The sequence below is a fragment of the Furipterus horrens genome, unplaced genomic scaffold (genome assembly GCF_987537825.1).
Source record: "Furipterus horrens unplaced genomic scaffold, mFurHor1.1.pri manual_scaffold_10, whole genome shotgun sequence".
Classification (NCBI taxonomy): Eukaryota; Metazoa; Chordata; class Mammalia; order Chiroptera; family Furipteridae; genus Furipterus; species Furipterus horrens.
The window spans coordinates 36,496,237-36,515,017 of NW_028327180.1; the positions used below are offsets into that span (position 1 = coordinate 36,496,237).

General features: G+C 44.7%; 1 protein-coding gene, 1 long non-coding RNA gene and 1 other non-coding gene across 3 annotated transcripts; 2 read left to right on the plus strand and 1 right to left on the minus strand.

The window, feature by feature from the left end:
- Positions 1-902, minus strand: LOC149999512 (uncharacterized). Its single transcript, XR_016513466.1, has 2 exons — positions 704-902; positions 1-280 (listed from the first exon to the last, which is right to left on the minus strand). It is a non-coding gene; the product is annotated as an uncharacterized LOC149999512 (long non-coding RNA).
- Positions 903-1,060: 158 nt separating this feature from the next.
- TRIM35 (tripartite motif containing 35) lies at positions 1,061-11,822 on the plus strand. The gene is made up of 6 exons (XM_090289058.1): positions 1,061-1,515; positions 3,168-3,263; positions 5,763-5,993; positions 7,223-7,245; positions 8,274-8,392; positions 9,770-11,822. Exons 1-6 carry the CDS (start codon positions 1,081-1,083, stop codon positions 10,345-10,347), a joined length of 1,482 nt encoding a protein of 493 aa, XP_090145184.1. The 5' UTR covers positions 1,061-1,080; the 3' UTR covers positions 10,348-11,822.
- Positions 11,823-18,100: 6,278 nt separating this feature from the next.
- On the plus strand, positions 18,101-18,264 carry LOC149999514 (U1 spliceosomal RNA). Its single transcript, XR_016513782.1, has one exon. It is a non-coding gene; the product is annotated as a U1 spliceosomal RNA (small nuclear RNA).
- Positions 18,265-18,781: the final 517 nt, after the last annotated feature.

The window sequence follows — 18,781 nt, forward strand, 5'->3', positions numbered from 1 at the left end:
TGAATCTTTATGGGTGCTTTATTCAGATGGTCGGTGATCCGAGAAGACAGAGGGTTTGTACCCTAACAGACTGTCTTAAATTCCATTATAAATGGGCCTTTTTTTATAAGGAGAAGAGTAGGTAACAGATGTGGAATTTAGGGAAAAGGATAAAAGCTGCATTCTTTCATCTGTACCCTGGGATGTGGTCTTTATGTCTTGCGTGGTGGTCTTTGTATCCTGGGCATGGTTACCCTGCAGTACAATGGCTCCAATACTGTCTTGATTGCTTGCAGTCCTCCTGAGACACAAAGGCGGAACTGCTTATGGTTACCTGGAATCAAGGTGGGTCATACCTCCAGTTCCTGAAACAATGGCTTTTTACATACATTGATTACTAAGCTTATTAGCTGTTACCTGAAACTAAAATTTTCCAACATTTGAGTCCCCCATCACCTTTACACACGAGGAAATAAGATTTTGAAAGACTGACGTGCGCACTTATTCAATCAAGGAACAAGAATCGGATCTTCCTTCACCTGTTTCCTCCTTACCCCAGCGGGTAACAACACTGGCCAAACTTAAGTATTAACAACTAATGTAACACCGGCCACAGATCTTTGAAAGGGCACTATAAATCCTAAGCGGTGAAAACACCAACCGCGCTTTAAGACCCAGACTCTACTTCGGACCCAAGAAGTGGGGGAGCTCTCGCTTTCCATACCTCGAGGGCCTGACACTTCGGGGATTGGTTAAGAAAGTGGCTCCTAGTCTTTACTTCCCATTTCAAACCGGAAGTGGCTTTTCAGTGATACGGAAGCCCTAGAGATCGCCTATAGAGTTTCTTCCTAGCTGAATCCCGACAGCCCGCCACCGGGGCGGGGACAATAGAGCTGACCAGCCCTGCCTCGCTCTTCCGGAGTTTTCCGCGCAGACCGGAAGTGGGCGGAGCCTCTAAGCATGCTCCGCACAGTTGGCCGGCGCCGCTGTGGTTCGGCGCTGTGAGTGAAAGGAGCTCACAGCCGCTCACCCTGGGGTCCTTGGAGCCGTGAGGTGGGTGGGTGGGAGGGGAGGGAGCGAAAATCGTGGGCTGTCGGTGCCATGGAACCGGCTCCCGCTGTGTCCCCGGGGCCTTTCCGCTCCTTCAAGGAGGAGCTGCTCTGTGCAATCTGCTACGACCCCTTCCACGATGCCGTGACTCTGCGCTGCGGCCACAACTTCTGCCGCAAGTGCGTGACCAGCTGCTGGGAGGCGCAAGTGGTGCCCACTTGCCCGGTGTGCAAGGACCGCGCGGCCTCCGCCGACCTGCGCACCAACCACACCCTCAACAACCTGGTGGAGAAGCTGCTGCGTGAGGAGGCCGAGGGCACGCGCTGGAAGGGCCACCGCTTCCCGCGCCTCTGCCGCCTGCACCGCGGACAGTTAAACCTATTCTGCTTAGATGACAAGGAGCTACTGTGCTGCTCGTGCCAGGCCGAACCCCGGCACCAGGGACACCGCGTGCAGACAGTGAAGGACACTGCCCAAGACTTTCGGGTAAGTGCCGCAGTGTGAGGGAGGTGGTCCAGCGCGCACGTGGTGGTCGAACCAGCACTGGAACCCAGCATCCCTGAACCCGATACTCCTGCCACTCAGGCATGCCAGAGCTGAGTGTGCGCAGTCCCGTCCCTCTTCCTGCTGTCACCTCACTGGTGTCGCCTCAGGGCCCCCACCTGGCATCTGGTAAGCTATAGAGGCTGCTTTTGTCATCAAAACCGGCCCGGGAGGTCTGAGATGGAAGAAGAGAGAATGTACACAGGAAATGTGTCAACTGGGTGTTCTCAAGACGGCCCCACCCACTTCTTAGGCCCTGCACGCTTTCTGCCAGCTGGCTGTGACCCTTGCCTCTTTGAGAAACACAGTGTGGAGAAAACTCAGGAAATCTGGAGCTTGGCACACTCGGGTTAGAGGTGCAGGAGCCTAAGGCCTAGCCGTGGATAGGGAGCCTTGAGATCCCCCACATTGGTCACCTGCTTCCCCAGTTGGCCCATGTATTGTGCAGCTGTGGGGAGGCCTCTGGCCCTGGGCTTTTTCTGGATCACTTTCTCAACATCCCAAAGCCTAATGTGCCAGTAGCTATAAATAAAGTAAGGGGCAGCTTAAAACAACAAACTTATCTCACAGGAGTGAGGGATCACAGGCTGTCTTAGAGGCTTCCTACCATGTTTTTATTCTGCCACATACTAGCTCTGTGCCCTCGGGCTAGTCACTTCCCCATTTTGTGCTTCAGTTGTTTTCATCTGTAAGATGGGGCTAATAATATTACTTATCTAATAGGGACAATATGATGATTAAGTGACATAATTTGTAAAGTAAGTGCAGTCCCTGGCAAGTAGTAAATGCTCAATAAATAATTCTTGTTTTGTTGTTATTGTTTTTTTCCAAAGAAAAAACTTGAAAAGCTTTCTCAGAATGTAGCAGGGAAAAGATAAAGATAGAGAGAACATGCTAGGCCTTGGATATAAAAGGTTGGGAATTCAACCTGAAACTGATTCTAGTTCTTCAAAGAGTCCAAGGAGATCAGAGCAGTGGTTAAAGTTTAAAAAAAGAAACTATTAAACAACAAGGCATTTGAATGTGCTGGTTAAAGTATTTCACATGATACAAGCAAAATTAGGATATCAGGATGTGGGGAGATATGTAGTTTAGGTAAGGACCCCTGGAATAACTGGATGAACCCTGTAATCAGACCTGTTGGTTAGTGACTGCAGGCCAGTCCCACTGAGAAAGTTGCAGAGGGACCCTGTGGCCACATTGTCTTTACAGTTATATGCACGGCTCTGTATTCACCGCTGAGCATGGACCAGCTTTAGGCTTGAGAAGGATGCAACTACTCTTCACTGTACTGGAACCAACTTGAGAGGGAATAGGCCCCTTGACCTCAGCCCTGTCTGGGTATCTGTAGCAGGAATAAAACAACAGGGTTAGGTCAGAGGATATCTAAGGGCCCTTTATGCTATAAATGTCAGGTTCAAGGTCAGGGCCATACTTCCTGCTGTTCTTCCAGTCTGTGGATAGACTGGGTTCAGTAATTGTGATTGAGTGAAACTTCCGTGTGGGAGTGCAACTCCAGTTGTAAATGTGTCATCCTCCCTGTCTGGCCTCCACCCCTAACCTACTTCTTGCCTCCCTCTCCTTCCTCCCATCAGGCCAAGTGCAGGAACATGGAGCACTCACTGCGGGAGAAAGCCAAGGCCTTCTTGGCCATGCGGCACTCCTACCAGGCCATTGCCAAGCACAATCAGGTAAGTGAGTACTCAGGCCGCATGGGAAACCAGGGCCACCGAGGGCCATCTGGGGGACAGGTGAGGGTGGGTTGGCCCTAGCCGTGGCTGTTGATGCAGAGTCAACCTTCTTCAGCCTTGATGGTCTAGCTCTTGAACACTGATTGTGACTGTCATTCCAAGGACCTTTCTATATAGCCAGGCATGGCCATGCCAGCAGCCTCAGAAGTGGCTTAAAAAGCCGTCTGCACTCTGGCCAGGTGGCTCAATTGGTTGGGGCATCATCCTATTCACCAAAAGGTTGCAGGTTTTATCCCTGTTAGGGTACATACCTCGGCTGCAGGTTCAGTCCCTGGGTAGGGCACATGTGGGAGGCAACCGATTGATGTTTCTCCCACTCCCTCCTCCTCACCTGAGGATTTTTTTTAAAAAGCCACCTTCACTCTCTACCTGAGGGGTCAAGCCAGTGACGACCTGGGATCATTAGTTATTCCTCTTTCCCGATCACTCTCCATGTCCATTCCATCAGCAGTCCTGTTCCCAGGTCACCATCTTTTCTCACCTGCCCTCCTACCTGGGCGCCATGCTTCCTTCCTGCCTACACAGAGTCGACTGCTCTTTTAGAAGAATGCATCAATCATGTCACTCCTCTGCTTATAAGTGTCCAGCAGCTCCCATGACACATAATACAATACAGACTCTTCACCATGGCCTCCGAGGCCCTCACCCAACCCCTGCCTGCCCCTCACCTAACCCCTGCCTGCCCCTCACCTTCATCTCCTCCCAGGCTGGGCTACACTCTGTTTCAGCCACACTGGCCTTTCTGTCCCTTAAATGAGCTAAGTCTCCTGTCTGGTTTTTCCTGCCTACTCTATTTTTTTACTTTCCTGTGTGATAACAATCATCCCAGATTTCACTCTCCCTCCCACTATACATTATCAGCTTTTTTATCTTGACATTTCAATAGTGCCATCTTTTCTCATTTGCATTTCTTAGATTATTAGTAAGTTTGTACATCCTTTCACAAGCATAATAACCATTTGCATTCCTTCTGTGAATGCCAATTCACAGTCATTTTCTCTTGGAATATTTCTTTTCTTGTGGATTCATAAGAGCACTTTGCATATTAAGAATAAGATGTTTTACATCTACACAATGGAATACTATGTAGCAGAAAGAAAGAAGGAACTCCTGCCATTTGCGACAACATGGATGGAACTAGAGAGAATTATGCTCAGTGAAATAAGCCAGGCAAAGAAAGAAAAATACCATATGATATCACCTAATACAGGAAACTAAAGAGCAACACAAACAAACGAACTAAACAGGCAAAGACTAGAATAGTATTCAGGAGGGGGGAGGGAGAGAAGGGGGATAAGTAAGGGAAGAGGGAAGGGTCCAGTCAGGAAACGTGTATGAGTGACTCATGGACATGGACAACGGGGAGGGATATGATTGTGGGAGAAGGGGATGGGCTGGGAGGGAGGAGCAATGGGGGAAAAATGAGACAACTGTAATTGAAAAACCAAGAAATAAAATTTAAAAAAATAATAATAAAAAAAAAGAATAAGATGTTTTTATATATATTCATACATACATGTATGTCAGAAATATTTTTCCTAGTTTAACATTTCTTTTTCAGTGATTATTTTTACTTTATTTGGTCATTTTTACTTTGTCAGTGAATCACTTTATCATAATATTGTTAGCGCCATAACATATATTGAATGTTCAATCCAAAGATGTGCGTTACTAATCTGCCATTGCTAGAGCACACGTTTTTGAGGTGTTTTTCCTATAGTTATGAAATATCCAATTTTTATATTTCCATACATATATATTTACCTTTATTAGTGGTCTCTTGACATACAAAACTTATTTTTATATGTATTCAGTTACTTCATGCTTTCTTTGAGGCTTCTCAGTTTCATATTATAAGTAGAAAGGTCTCTCTCATTGCAAGATGAGAAATATTTTTCTGCTTTGTCTTTGAGTACATTTGTAGTTTTAACTTTTTAAAAGCTTTTTGTAATTCTGATTAAGAGTATGCATGTTATTAATAATTCCCTTTTAAAATAAATACTTCCTACTACTCTCTTGGTAAGCCTCTGGATCAAACAAATTTGAAGCCCTACAATTAGAAGGCAGATAATTTTTTAAAAAACAGTTGCTATTTGCAATGATTCTTTTCATAATTCAGGATTTCTTTTGCTATTATGCAACTTAAACAAGATACAGAATGTTGTGTGTGTGGAGGAGGTTACAAGTCTAGATTTGTTATGTATAAGCAGCAGTTTCAACTTTTAAAAAATCAAAACAACCTCAGTATACTGTTTGACTTTTTGAAATTTAAACTTGTAAATTGTGCTAAGAAAGCTGCACCTATATTTTATCCACTTGGGTTGTACAAATGGTTTCTTTTGAAAGTAGAGTTCCTTTGCTAAAAATCTGAATGTCACTAGTCTGGGTGATGGCTGAGGTTCCCTCCACGCCTGTGCCTCTTCCCGCCCTCTGCTGCAGGAAAAGGCAGCCTGGCTGGAAAAGCGAATCCGCCAGGAGTTTGACAAGCTACGAGAGTTCTTAAGAGTGGAGGAGCAGGCCATCCTGGAGGCCATGGCCGAGGAGACACGGCAGAAGCAGCTTCTGGCAGAGGAGAAGATGAAGCAGCTCAAGGAAGATATGAAGGCTCTGACCCATGAGATCGAGCGGCTGCAGATGGAGATGAAGGAAGATGATGTTTCTTTTCTCATGGTGAGGAGCTCAGCGTCTTCATTCAGTGACAGAGACCAGATGTTCAGGAAGCAGTAGGGAGCAGGAGACCAGCAGCCCCAGGCAACCCAGTCTTTCCGTAGCTTCCGGGACCTGGGCTGGAGGAGCTTACAGATCACATACCTCTACTTGGGTCAAGAAGCTGAAAAGATTTTAATCAGAGCAGAGTTCCTTGAGAAACTGCCAGGCTATTTTCCAAGGACTGCACATTTCCACTAGCAGTATATGAGGATTGCAGGTTCTCCTCATCCTTGCCAACACTTTTTTGTCTTTTTGATTACAGCCATCATAATGGGTCTAAAATGATATCTCTTAGGGTTTTGATTTGTATTTCCCTGATAGCTAGTGATGTTGAGCATCTTTTTATGTAGTTGTTGGCCATTTGTATATCTTCTTTGGAGAAATGTACCTTCAAGTCCTTTAGTCATTTTAAAATTGGGTTGCTTGTTTTTTTGTTGTGGAATTGTAAGTTTTTTTATATATTGTGCATACTAGACCTTTATCAGCTATATGGTTTGTAAATATTTTCTTCCATTCTGAGTTATTTTTTCAATTTCTTGATGACATCCTTTGAAGCATAAATGTTTTTCATTCTGATGAAGTGCTGCTTATCTATGTTTTCTTTTGCCACTTGTTTGTGTAGTTTTATTTCTACATTTAAGTCTTTGACCCTTTTTGAGTTAATTTTTGTACATAGTGCAAGGTAGGAATCCAACTTCATTCTTTCACGTGTGGATATCCAGTTGTTCCAGCCCCGTCCGTTGTAGGCATTCTTTCCACATTGAATGGTCTCAGCCCCCTTGTAGATAACCAACTGCCAGTAAATATGAGGGTTTATTTCTAGACTTTCAACATCCACATCCTATATGTCCGTCCTTAATGTTAGTACCATGCTGACTTGTTTACTATTGCTTTAAATAAGTTTTAAAATAGGGAAGTGTGAGCCACCAACTTTGTTCTTTTCTAAGATTGTTTTGGCTATTCTGGGTCCCTTGAATTTCCAGATGAATTTTAGTATCAGCTTGTTTGAGCTGATCCTAAAATAAGTTTCTACAAAGAAGCCAGCTGGAGTTTTGATAGAAATTGCATTGAATCTGTGGTTAATTCGGGGGTATGGCCATCTTAACACGGAATATGTGGCTCCTTTTAAGGTCAGAAACTTAAATGTTTTCTCTGTGTCTGTGTTTGTGTCTGATTTTTTTCTCTTTTAGAAACACAAGAGCCGAAAACGCCGGTAAGTTGCCAGGGCTGATGTAGGGGAGGGAAAGAGCAGGCAGAAATACCGGGGTACAAACTCCAGTGACTCCAGGGCCAGGCAGGTAATAAAGCCAGCTGGGTGTAATACAGAGGGAGTGGTGGGAGCTGGAGAGAGAGAGAGCCCTCTGCGAAGGTATCCCACTGGTACAGGGTTTTCCTGAATATGGGGCATTACCATCCACTGAGTGGGGAGAGATTGTGCCATCCTACATGTGGCTCATAGTTCTCAGTAGGTCACCCCAATATTTAATTTTTTTTTAAAGATTTTATTTATTTTTAGAGAGAAGGGGAGGGAGGGATAATGGGAGAGAAACATCAATGTGTGGTTGCCTTTGCACGCCCCCAGCTGAGGACCTGGCCTGCAACTCAGGCATGTGCCCTGGCTGGGAATTGAACCAGCAACCCCTTGGTTCGTGGGCCAATGCTTAATCCATTGAGCCACATCAGCCAGGGCAGGTCACCCCAACATTTAAGCTTGTTTCTTGGTCATCCTCCTTCCCTCTTAGAGCCTCAGGACATATACTGGTATATGTTGATGGTTGGACACATGAGTAAGGAAGAACTGTGTCTCCATCAGAATTGTACAAAGATGGAAGAGAATGCTTTGGGAAGTAGTGAGTTCCCTGTCACTGTAGATGTTCAAGGAAAGGCCAATGACACCTTCATACCATTGGACTAGAGAACCTTTAAGATCCCTTTCAACTCAGACATCCTATGAGCAGATATATAAGTGTGATTTCTACCCACAAAAATGGAAACCATGTCTGAGAAACTCGTATTTATGTTTGTCTCAGCTTGGGCAGGGAGAGCCCTCATACTGAATCCTGAAGCAATAGATCCCATCAGAACCCAGTCTGGGTTTGTCCTGGGTGAGGTGGTGGGGAATTTAGGCCTGTGACAAATGAAGAAGTCCTGATGTTTGTTAAGTTCAACTGACCCAGCCAGGCCCAGGATGCATGGCCCTGACCCTGCCTCTGCCCATTAGACCCCATTCTCCTTTTCCAGCCTCTTCTGCACCACGGAGCTAGAGCCCATACAGCCTGGTATGCTTATTGACAGTTGCAAGTACCTGGACTCCCTACAGTACCGAGTCTGGAGAAAGATGGTCATGTCTGTTGAATCTGGTGAGTAGAGGTACAGGCAGGTGATAGCTACAAGCAGTTGGGGGCAATTCATGCATGGCAGAGAACCAGTTGGACTCAGCTTCTCCCATTTCATCAGGCCTTGTCATCCCTTGATGAATCCCTTCTCCACGCGCATTCAGACAGGCCCCCAGCACCCTGCTCCTCCTCTGCTCTTTGCCCCACTACTCAGCTGCCTTCCTCTTTAGGTCCTGGCACTTGGCCACCTCTTCAGAAAAAGAAACTGACTGTCCTCTTTATCAGAACTATATTGTGTATATAATGAAAGACCCCTCATTTCAGGATTGTCTCTCTCAAGGTGATTCCAGCCCACACGATCACTGTGTCATGTGCAGTGGGCTGGGTGTCTGTGTGCCCCACCACCACCACCAAATTCATCTGTTGAAGTCCTAACCTTCAAAGTGAAGGTGCTTGGAGGCAGGGCCTTTGGGCAGTGATTAGGATCAGACGAGGCCGTAAGGGCAGAGTCCTCTGATGGAAATTCATGCTCTTATAAGAGGCACAGCAGAGCTGGCTTCCTCTCTCAATTTTGTGAGGACACAGCCAGAAAGTGGCCATCTGTAAACCAAAAAGAGAGCCCTCACCAGAACCTGGCCATGAGGGTATCCTGATCTTGGACTTACAGCCACCAGCTCTGTGAGAAATAAACTTCTGTTGTTTGAGCCACCCCGTCTGTGGTTCTTCTGTAGTGGGCCAAAGTGACAGAGCTCATGGTTTTACTGGAAGAAATGTCAGGGACCCAGGGAGCATTACGTGCTTTTCTAAGACGGCACAGGAGTTGTGTGAGCATCAGGAGCCCTACCTGTACTAGCTTCCTGTGGCTGTCATAACCGAAGACTGCAAACTGGATGCCTTAAAATGACAGAAATTTATTCTTACACTGCCAGAGATTAGAAGTCCAAAACCAAGGTGTCAGTGGGGCCATGCACCCTTGGAGTCCTGTAGGAGAAGAACCTTCTTTGTCTCTAACTTCTGGTGTTTGCAGGCAGTCTTTGGTTAGGGCTGCAGCACTGTTAGCTCCACCTCCTGGTTACAAGACCTTCTCCCCTCACTGTGTTGCTTCTCTTTTTGTAAGGACAACAGCCGTTGCATTAAGGCCCCACTTTATTCCAGTCTAATTACACCTGAAACAAATAAGGTCACCTGCGGTTCTGAGGTTTAGGACCTCCACGTACCTTTTTGGTGGGGCACGTTTCAAACCATAACACTGCCTCCGAGCCCAGGGCAGCTCCCTCCCTGGACCGGGGCCAGGTGGGACACTGTTGGTCAGTCTGGGGGACCAGGACATCAGCTGGCGAGGCAGAAGGGCAGGGTATAAGGTTCGCTGATTTCACCCCGCTTTTCCCCCTCTGTTCTCAGTGCCCTTCAGCTTTGATCCCAACACCGCAGCTGGCTGGCTCTCCGTGTCCGATGACCTCACCAGTGTCACCAACCACACCTACCAAGTGCAGGTGGAGAACCCAGAACGCTTCTCCTCGGCACCCTGCCTGCTGGGCTCGCGCACCTTCTCCCATGGCTCCCACGCCTGGGAGGTGGACGTGGGGGCGCTGCCCAGCTGGCGGGTGGGCGTGGCACGCATGCGCCCGGATGCTGGCACCGAGGGCCGTTCCCACAGCTGCTACCAGGACACTCGCTCTGGCTTCTGGTACTTGTGCCGCACGCAGGGGGTGGAAGGTGACCATTGCGTGACCTCAGACCCAGCCACATCCCCGCTGGTCCCCTCCATCCCACGCCGCCTGCGTGTGGAGCTGGAATGTGAGGAAGGCGAGCTGTCCTTCTATGATGCTGAACGCCACAACCACCTCTACACCTTCCATGCCCGCTTTGGGGAGGTGCGGCCCTACTTCTACCTGGGGGGCACACGGGGGGACGGGCCCCCTAAGCCGCTGCGCATCTGCCCCCTTCGCATCACCATCAAGGAGGAGCTGGATGGCTGAGGCCAGCCCAGAGCCTGCCAGATGCTGCCCAGGGGTATGCCATGGTCCTGCTTTCTCTCTTCCCCTCTTCCTGAAGCCACACTCACCTGGGCACCTTCACCTCCTGCTTTCTTGCCAGAATCTTGCTACTGACTGACTGATTCTTCTCCATGGCTCCAGGCCCCAAGCCTCCCTCTTCATTTTTAATCTGTACAGTTGAAAGTCATCCAGGAGACAGTTTGCTGGCCAGGCTCTCTCCGAAGTAGTGACATCTTCCGGATGTGAATTTTCTGAATCCTAATTTCAGAATTTCTGGAGATTATGTTTGCTTATAGAGTAGACTAGTTTTTAAAATGTTTAGATGTGGGTTTTATTATTCAGGTACAGTGAGGCCAACATACCAGAAGGCAACTACTGTTGAGAAGAGTTTGTTATTTACAGTTCCCAAGAGGAGAAACCATGCGATTTGCAGGGGGGCGGAGGGGAGGGCACACAGGGAAGCACTGAGTCCCCTAAGAGGCAGAGAGTTGGGGAGAGCATAGGTGGGAGACTGTTGTGGTTTTCACAGGAAGGAACAGATGAGATAGATAACAGGGTGGACAGGTTTGGGAGTGGATAGTTTAGCTAGCCCTGGGAGGGGCAGTCCCTCATGATCAGTGAGCTGCAGATTTCAGAGTATCAAGAATAGAGAAAATAGTGAAAATATAGTTAATGCAGGAGCAGGGCTTGGCTTATCTGTCACCTTAAACCAGTAGTTTAAAACCGCCTCACAGCACCTCCCTGGGGCCCTCAAGGCTCATGGCAAGGCTGTCTGTCAGATCAACTCTGATCTATCTATCTCGACGTTCTCGGATGATTTCCTCTGAACAGAAGGTTTCAGAGTGCTTAAAAAACACAATTTTAAAACCACATTTTAGACCCATTTCCTCTCTGGTCCTCAGTTCCTCATCTGTAAATGAGATAGCAGGACTAGAAGGTGATGTGCTGCTGCAATTGCTGTGGAGGAAATTCCTCTGGTCATTGTCACAAAGGGATGAGAAGGGAAGGAAAGGGGGTTGGGCAGGGATGAGAAGCAAGGGAGATCCTCTTGTCTTTGCTGACCTCTGCCTGCTCATTCTCGCTCCGCTGCCTTTTGTGTTTTATCCCAATTTCTTCTCCCCCTTCCATGCCTGCCAGACTTGTACCTCCACCTTTTTTTCCTCACACATGCCTACAGGTCGTTTTTAATGCTCAAGTCACTGTTTCCCGGGGACAGCATTGTACAAGGAAATATTTTCCTATATTAACTATTTTCATTGGGGGGGTGCATGTTCCTGACCAAGGATCCACATCCTCCCACCTGTATCCCCAGTTCACAGAAATGGACATTTTAAACAGAAATGATGATTCACAACTAAAAATCAGTTATAAATGTGGTGCACATTTTGGTAGGGACCACGGGAGGGACCTGGTAGGAGATGCCACTAAGTAAAGGCAGCCTGTGTGGGAGTGTGAGGATGTTGGTAAATTGAAAAGCGAGCCCCTTTAATGGCACTCAGACTCAGAAGAACTCAAGGCACTGATACCAAACAAGTCTGAGGCCAGTGTGCACTTTCTAAAGTAAAGTATTTAGCCCTTCTAATGTAATTCTTATATAGTTACCTTGACCAGAAACTATTTTGTTATAATAACTTCTTAAGGTGTTTATATTTCTACCAGAGATGTTGGAAGAGGTTTTTTTACAGAATAATTTGGATAGCCTAGAACCCTTTTCACAAAAATAAAAATGACATTTGAGTTGAAACTCACTTTTTTGACATTTTTCTTTTAGTGTTCTCACAAGCAAAAGTTCATGTTGTAGCATGTAGTCAACTTTATTCCTTTTTCTTGTTGGATAGTATCCTGCTGTGTGCATAGACTACATTTAATTTATCCATTCTTCAGTTGGTGGGCATTTAGATTGTTTCCACTTTTATGGCTATCATGAAAATGCTGCTATGAACATTTCTGTACAAGTTTTTGCATGGACATATGTTTTCCATTTTCTTGGATGTATACCTAGGAGTAGATTGACTGGATCATGTGTTGACTCTGTTTACCCTTTGGAAGGACTGCCCATCGGTTTTCCAATGTGGCTGCACCATTTTATATTCTTACCAGCTGTGTATGAGGGTTTCAACTGCACCATACCCTCAACACTTGGCACTGCGTGTCTTTTAACTTCGCCATCCTAGTGGGGGTGAATTGGTATCTCATTGTGGTTTCAATTTGCATTTCCCTGATGCCTAATGATATTTAGCATCTTTTCACGGGTTTCTTTGCCACTTGTATGTCTTCAGGAGAACTGACTTCAGATCCTTGACCCATTTTTATTAGGTTATTTGTATTTATAATTATTGAGTTGTAAGAGTTCTTTATACATTCCAAATACACGTTCCATATCAGATATACGATTTGCAAAAATTTTCATCTGTGGGTTGTCTTTTCACTTTCTCAAAGATGCCCTTTGAAACACAAAAGTTTTTAATTTTGATGATGTCCAGTTTGTTTGCTTTTTCTTTTGTTATTTGTGTATCCCAGAACTCTCACCTTTGACCCTTCCCTGAAACCGATATATTCCAAGTTGTAGATTTTGGCTCAGGCAGGGGGCAGGTCTATGGACTGGGAGCCCTAGTCCAAGAATCTGTTCTTTCTTTCCTTGAACCCTCTCCTGTCTGCATCTTCCACTCTTGTCCCTATTTCACTCTCCTGCTCATCTCTACATTCAGGCTGAAGATAGCAGGCCCACCAGACAGCCTCCCCGTCTCCAGCTTCTTCCACCTTCAGTTCATCCCATGTGCATCTTTGAGAAAGTGAAAAGACAACCCACAGATACATTAGCCTTAGTCTTACCTGTCACCCAGTGGCCCCCCACCCCTACCTGCCAGGTACAGTTAGTCTTCCAGGGCAGTGTTCAGCATTGCTCATGCTCCAGCTCTGCCCCTGGACCCACAGTTCCTTGACTTCTGTCGTGTACACGCCCCTGCCAGCCTGGACTTCACATGACCCTTCAACCCAGCTGCCTGGTTTTCTTCATACAACTGGCTGTTTGAATTGGAAAGTCCTGATATCTGGTTATATTGGCCCCACCTCTTACATGCTGTATCTCCTTGGGCACACACTTGACTTCCCTGAGTTCATGTCACCATCTATGGAAATGGGGACAGTCTCCACCTTCTAAAGGTCTGATGCAGCATGCCTGCACAGTGCTGTCCCACTTGAGAGCTCTTCGCAATGGCTTCCTATCACTCCCACATTGGCCACAAGTTATTTTTTGGTCAGAATTAAGTGTTCTGTGGACATCTCCTTCCTTGATTCCCCAACAAACTCAATAGAGTTTGTTGATCAGAGTAGTGGAAGTCTCTCATGACCCCCATGACTACTGAAATGGCATTGCCAGGACATTCCCATGGACTGACTGCCATCCTGGAATTTTCCCTGCTCAGAGCAACATTCAAGAGCCTTCCCTGTAGCTCCTACACACCTTCACTGCTATTCCTGCAGATTCTGCCCCACCTTCTGGAGCCCTAGGCACCTGCACACCCCTGGGAGCCTCCTCTTGCAGCTTCTGCCTACAGGGCCTATTGCCCTCCCTAATTTGCGTTCAGTTGGTCTGGACTCAGGTGGTGCCTTCTGTGACCTGCACAGGGCTCCCTTAGCTGCCACTGCACACTTACTCATTCTGCTAGAAGGGCACTTGGGTGGCAGAGTTGCCTCTGCCGTCCTCTGCATGGAGACTTTTGAGGGCAGGAAGCACACCGTCTTCAGCTTTTTCCTGCTAGCTAGGTCCAAGTATACTCCCTGGGGTGTAACAAGTGGTTAGTGAATGTGTGTGCTGGAGGTCAGGGAAGCTGTGCCTGAAAAGTCCACAGAACTGGCAGCATCTTTGGTAGGGAGAGTATGGCCCAGAGCCTGAAATCCAGATTCCTGGTCCCAAACACCAACTGTATTATTTATGAGCTGCCTGTACCTTTTGAACCTCTGCTCTCTCATCTGAAATGAGGATTACAATTTCCACCTCAGGTTGTTGGGGGCATTAAATGAGGTAATTTTTTGGTACAAATGCCATGTACCTAAACATTGACTTTATACACATTGGCTAATTCTTTGGAAAATGAAAGGTTCTAAATGTTGATGTTATGATTGACATTAATGAAGAATCCCAAAGGAAACCGAGCAATGTATGTTCTCTATATTGGAAGTGCCTAGATTTCTTGAGACTTTTAACAAGGATGTGTACATAAAACTTATGCTTATGAAAAATTTCAGTTACAGGGGGAAATGGTTATGTTGTAATAACTGAGAAAAATAGGATTCAAAGTTATGCACACAGATATGCAGCACACACAGAAAGACAAGCAGGGTCCTATCTCCTAATTTTTGTGTACTGTTTGATTAGATGATCCACTTACATGCAGTAAATTCCAAAGATACAGAAAGTACTAGAATAGTCTCTCCCACTTTTTCCCACTCAGCTCCTCTCCTTGTGGGCAATCATATTACCATTAAAAAAAAATCCTTCCAGAGATAGTCTGTGCACAGCAATATTCCGTTTATGACTATATCTCGTTCTCCCAATACACTATAATTTAAGAGCAGATACTCTAGATTTGTATCTCTAAGCAACCCAACAAGAGGAGAAAAATAATGGATATTATTAAAATAATTTCCTTCCCTCAAGGGGGAGGCTTTTCATGGGTGTTTTCATACAGTCAGTTCAACTGGTATATTTAGTTTTTTGTTCTTGTTTAAATATTTCACCCTAGGGTTTTAAAATGAGGAAAAACTAAGTGGAATTTAGTTGTTCCTGACATTAGAAGATAAACCTTAAACCTGAGACCTCAAGATAGTTTAAAAACCTCAGTCCTCCCAAAGGTATCTAGTGATGTAAATAGCCTAGTGGTTAAGAGGTCAGAATATGGGATTGGAGAGGCTGGACTCAAACTCGGACTCTTCCACTGTGTGACCATGGGAGATTTACTTAACCTCTCAGTGCCTTAGTTTCATCATGTGAAAGATGGAGATAGTATGATACATTAAGATTAATGGAGGTAACCTACCTCATAAGGGTTATGAGACTAAATGAGCAAATGTGTGAAACACTTAGAGTAGGGTCTGGTACATACTTGGCAGTTGAGAGTCTACTATTGTGTTACCTAACTCTGCTGTTAAATAGCTGTGAGACTTTAGATAAACTTCTGTAAGCAGGGAAACTAGAACACATGCATATTTTTTCAAGATCTTTTCCAATTCTCACATCCTGTGATCCACAATTTGTGTCACTAGCAAAAGCCTAGCTTCTTGCATGTAGCAGGAACTGCTGCCCACCAATGTTCAAGAACCTGGTGTGGTACCAGGATGAGTTTTAAGTCTGGAGACAAGACCAAAGAGTCATAATATCTGAAGTATAGAAAAGGTTATTCTAGAGAGGAGCAGGTCTTGAAAAGTTGTTCCTAAAATTAGTAATCAGTTATGCACAATAAAGTTGTATTGTCCTTGTATGTGCCAGACTAAAGATGATGTCAAATATGGCTCACATCCACCATGAATATGATCTCAGCCACTGCAAAGCTATTTGGATTCGGCAAAAGATCACTGTTCATGGTAGCTTAGGGGTTGAAGCATCTCCCTTCAAGGTTCAAAAAGAAAATGCAGCTTCTTACTCTGGCCTGTGCCACCCTTTCCTTTCCCCAGCAATGACTGGAGAACCAGGCAAGACACATTTGATGACCCCTAGGCAGAAGGAAGCCTCCTGCTCTGGATGCTTTGTCCTTGTTGGTGGGTGTCATTTGGGTGGGTTTCTTTTGCTAGGAAGCAGGCTGAGGAAGATGGGAGATTTTGGTTTCTATGGATACTGGGCTAGCTGGAATTTGCATAATGTATTTCAGAGAACAGACAGTCTGGGAACAATATGGACCCAGGAGAAACATAAAGGCGCATGGAAACAAGTTGGAGGGTCTTAGATAAAGTGATTTTAATTTCATTTGGAATAACAAGGAGGGTTAAAATATTTGGGGGGGGAATTATATCCCTCAGATTGCATCTTGAGGAAATATTCTGGGACAATTTATGTTCATCACAGAATTATTTAGAATAGGGAATAGCTGGAAATAATCTAAATATACAAGAGAAGGGGAGTAGTAAATTATTCCATATGCTGAAATACTATGAAGCCACTCAGTAAATAAAAGAACATTTAAAGACAATGGGAAAATACTTGAGAAAAGCCAAATTAAGAAAACAGAATAATAAGAGCAATTCCAATTTTGTAAATTTACCATATTCTGGAAACAAATACCCAATATTGTTTACCATGGCTTATCTTTGGATGAGGTGTTTTTACACGCGATCTTTTTTTCCTCCTTCTCCCCGACTCTTCCTCCTGTTTTCTAAACAGATAGCATTACACTTAAAAAGGTAACATTAAGAAAACGAGAATGTTAGATGTGGCTATTAAGTGGTTGGTTACTGGCGCCCTTAACGCAGGATTTTATTTTCAGAACTGTGAGGTGAGGAGGGGGAAGCCTAACCAGAGACAAAGGAGAGAGGATGTAACCGCCGGGCTGGGTCCTCAGAAACAGGGTGGGTGTCTACAGCATACACACAGGAACATTTGCATTGACTCATTGTGAATACTTGCGGGTTTTTTTATACGGACACTAGCGGCAGGGGTATCCGGAAACAAAGTGGTGAAGCTCTGAGACAGGGGCTGGGAGGGGGAGCCAGAGCGCACAAGGGCCAGAACCCGCTTGGAGACAACCCCAGGGTGGCGTGTGCCTGGAGAACAAGCTTAGCTGACGAGCTGCAGGTCCGCAGGGCGTGGCCAAGAAGCTCGGCAGGCCGGGTCTGGGATGGAAGTGTCTGCTGAGCTAGACCAGATGCCTCACTGAGGCATCCGGGTCTTAAGGAAACTTTCTAAGCAGGTACGCTACTATTGGCTACTGCTATTGACATGATGTCACCATCATCCAATCTGAAGTCAGCTATTCTTTACAGGTTGGGAGTTAACCCTTCTAAAGCCTTAGGAGCTAGCAAAAACAGTGCCCCTCATCTTTTTTGACTATTTTTCCTAGGTAAGGAAGTGAGGAGGTGGCGATGGAAATAAACCGAATAAGAGCAGATAATGACAGGTTTTGTAGATATAAGTATAGATATAATTTTTTATGGTATAAAAGTAATGCATGTTCATCCTGAAAATTGTTAAAAGAATCACAGAAGTCCACTACCCAAAGTTAATACTATTAAACTTTTAGATGCAGTTTCTTATTTTTTAAACTAAAAAAAAAATGAGATTTTAACGGAAATTAACACTATATTTTGCAGCGTTTTAAAAAATTTACTTGTGAATTTTTGATAGATTATTAATATATAATTAATTAAATTAATAGTCTTCAAATGCGTAGTCTTTAATGACTGCAAAACTTTTCAACTAAATGGCCATTTCATAAGTGCATCATTTTCCAGTATATAAATCTCAACTATTATTTTTACTGGCTATAAGGAATGGTATGAACATATCATAATTTATTTTAAAAGTGCCCATGTCACCACTGCTGTAAAAGATATTGTATATATATTGTATTGTAGGACCCTTAGGATAAATTCCTAGAAGCAAAATTCCTGTGTCAAAGATTAGAATGCATGTTGCCAGATTGCTCTCCAAGAATGTTGTAATCAGTCTGTGAGAGTGTCCATTCTTCACAGCCTAAACAAACTTGGGTGTCTTTAATCATTTACATCTTTAATAATCTGATACATACTTACTTGACAGGGGAGATACCATGATCACAAACGTGGTTTTCCCGGGGCGAGGCTTATCCACTGCACTTTGAATGTGCCAATCCCTGCAATTTCCCCAAATGTGGGAAACTCAACTGCATAATTCGTGGTAGTGGGGGACTGTGTTTGCGCTCTCCCCTGGGGGGTTGGGGGGAGTCTAGTACAAAATGGTAACTCATGTATCTTCCCCTTGTCCCATTTCCTTCATTGCTAGTGATGTTGACTACGATTTTATGTATCCAACACCTCATATATCTTTTCTGAATTATCTGTCTTCTCTGCCCATTTTATATGAGGAAGTTTGTCATTTTCTAATCCATTGACAAGATCTTTAATTTCAACCTGATGGTATTTTCTTGAATCTTTTCTCATAGGTACATAAGTGAATATATAGGTTTTTTATTATACTATTTTTGTCAGGTTTTTGGTTCAATCATTTTTGTACTGTACTTGGACAGCTTTCCTGTTTTTCTGCATATAGAATAGTTTATATAGTAGGCTCCTGGAAAGCGTAAAGAACCAGAACCATTATCAGAGGTAATTCTTTGACCACTTTTAAAATATCTTACATAATTATTAGTCAATTCACTTCAATTAGTCTATTCTTTATTAAATATTTAAAACTTTAATTATTTTAGTTAAAATAATTAAAGTTTTA

Excerpts from the sequence above, each read along its gene's own strand:
- TRIM35 (XM_090289058.1), top strand. The coding sequence starts at position 1,081 with ATGGAACCGGCTCCCGCTGTGTCCCCGGGGCCTTTCCGCTCCTTCAAG. Across the intron at positions 1,516-3,167 it reads ACACTGCCCAAGACTTTCGG|GCCAAGTGCAGGAACATGGA; the intron begins GTAAGTGCCGCA and ends TCCTCCCATCAG. Across the intron at positions 7,246-8,273 it reads CACAAGAGCCGAAAACGCCG|CCTCTTCTGCACCACGGAGC; the intron begins GTAAGTTGCCAG and ends CTCCTTTTCCAG.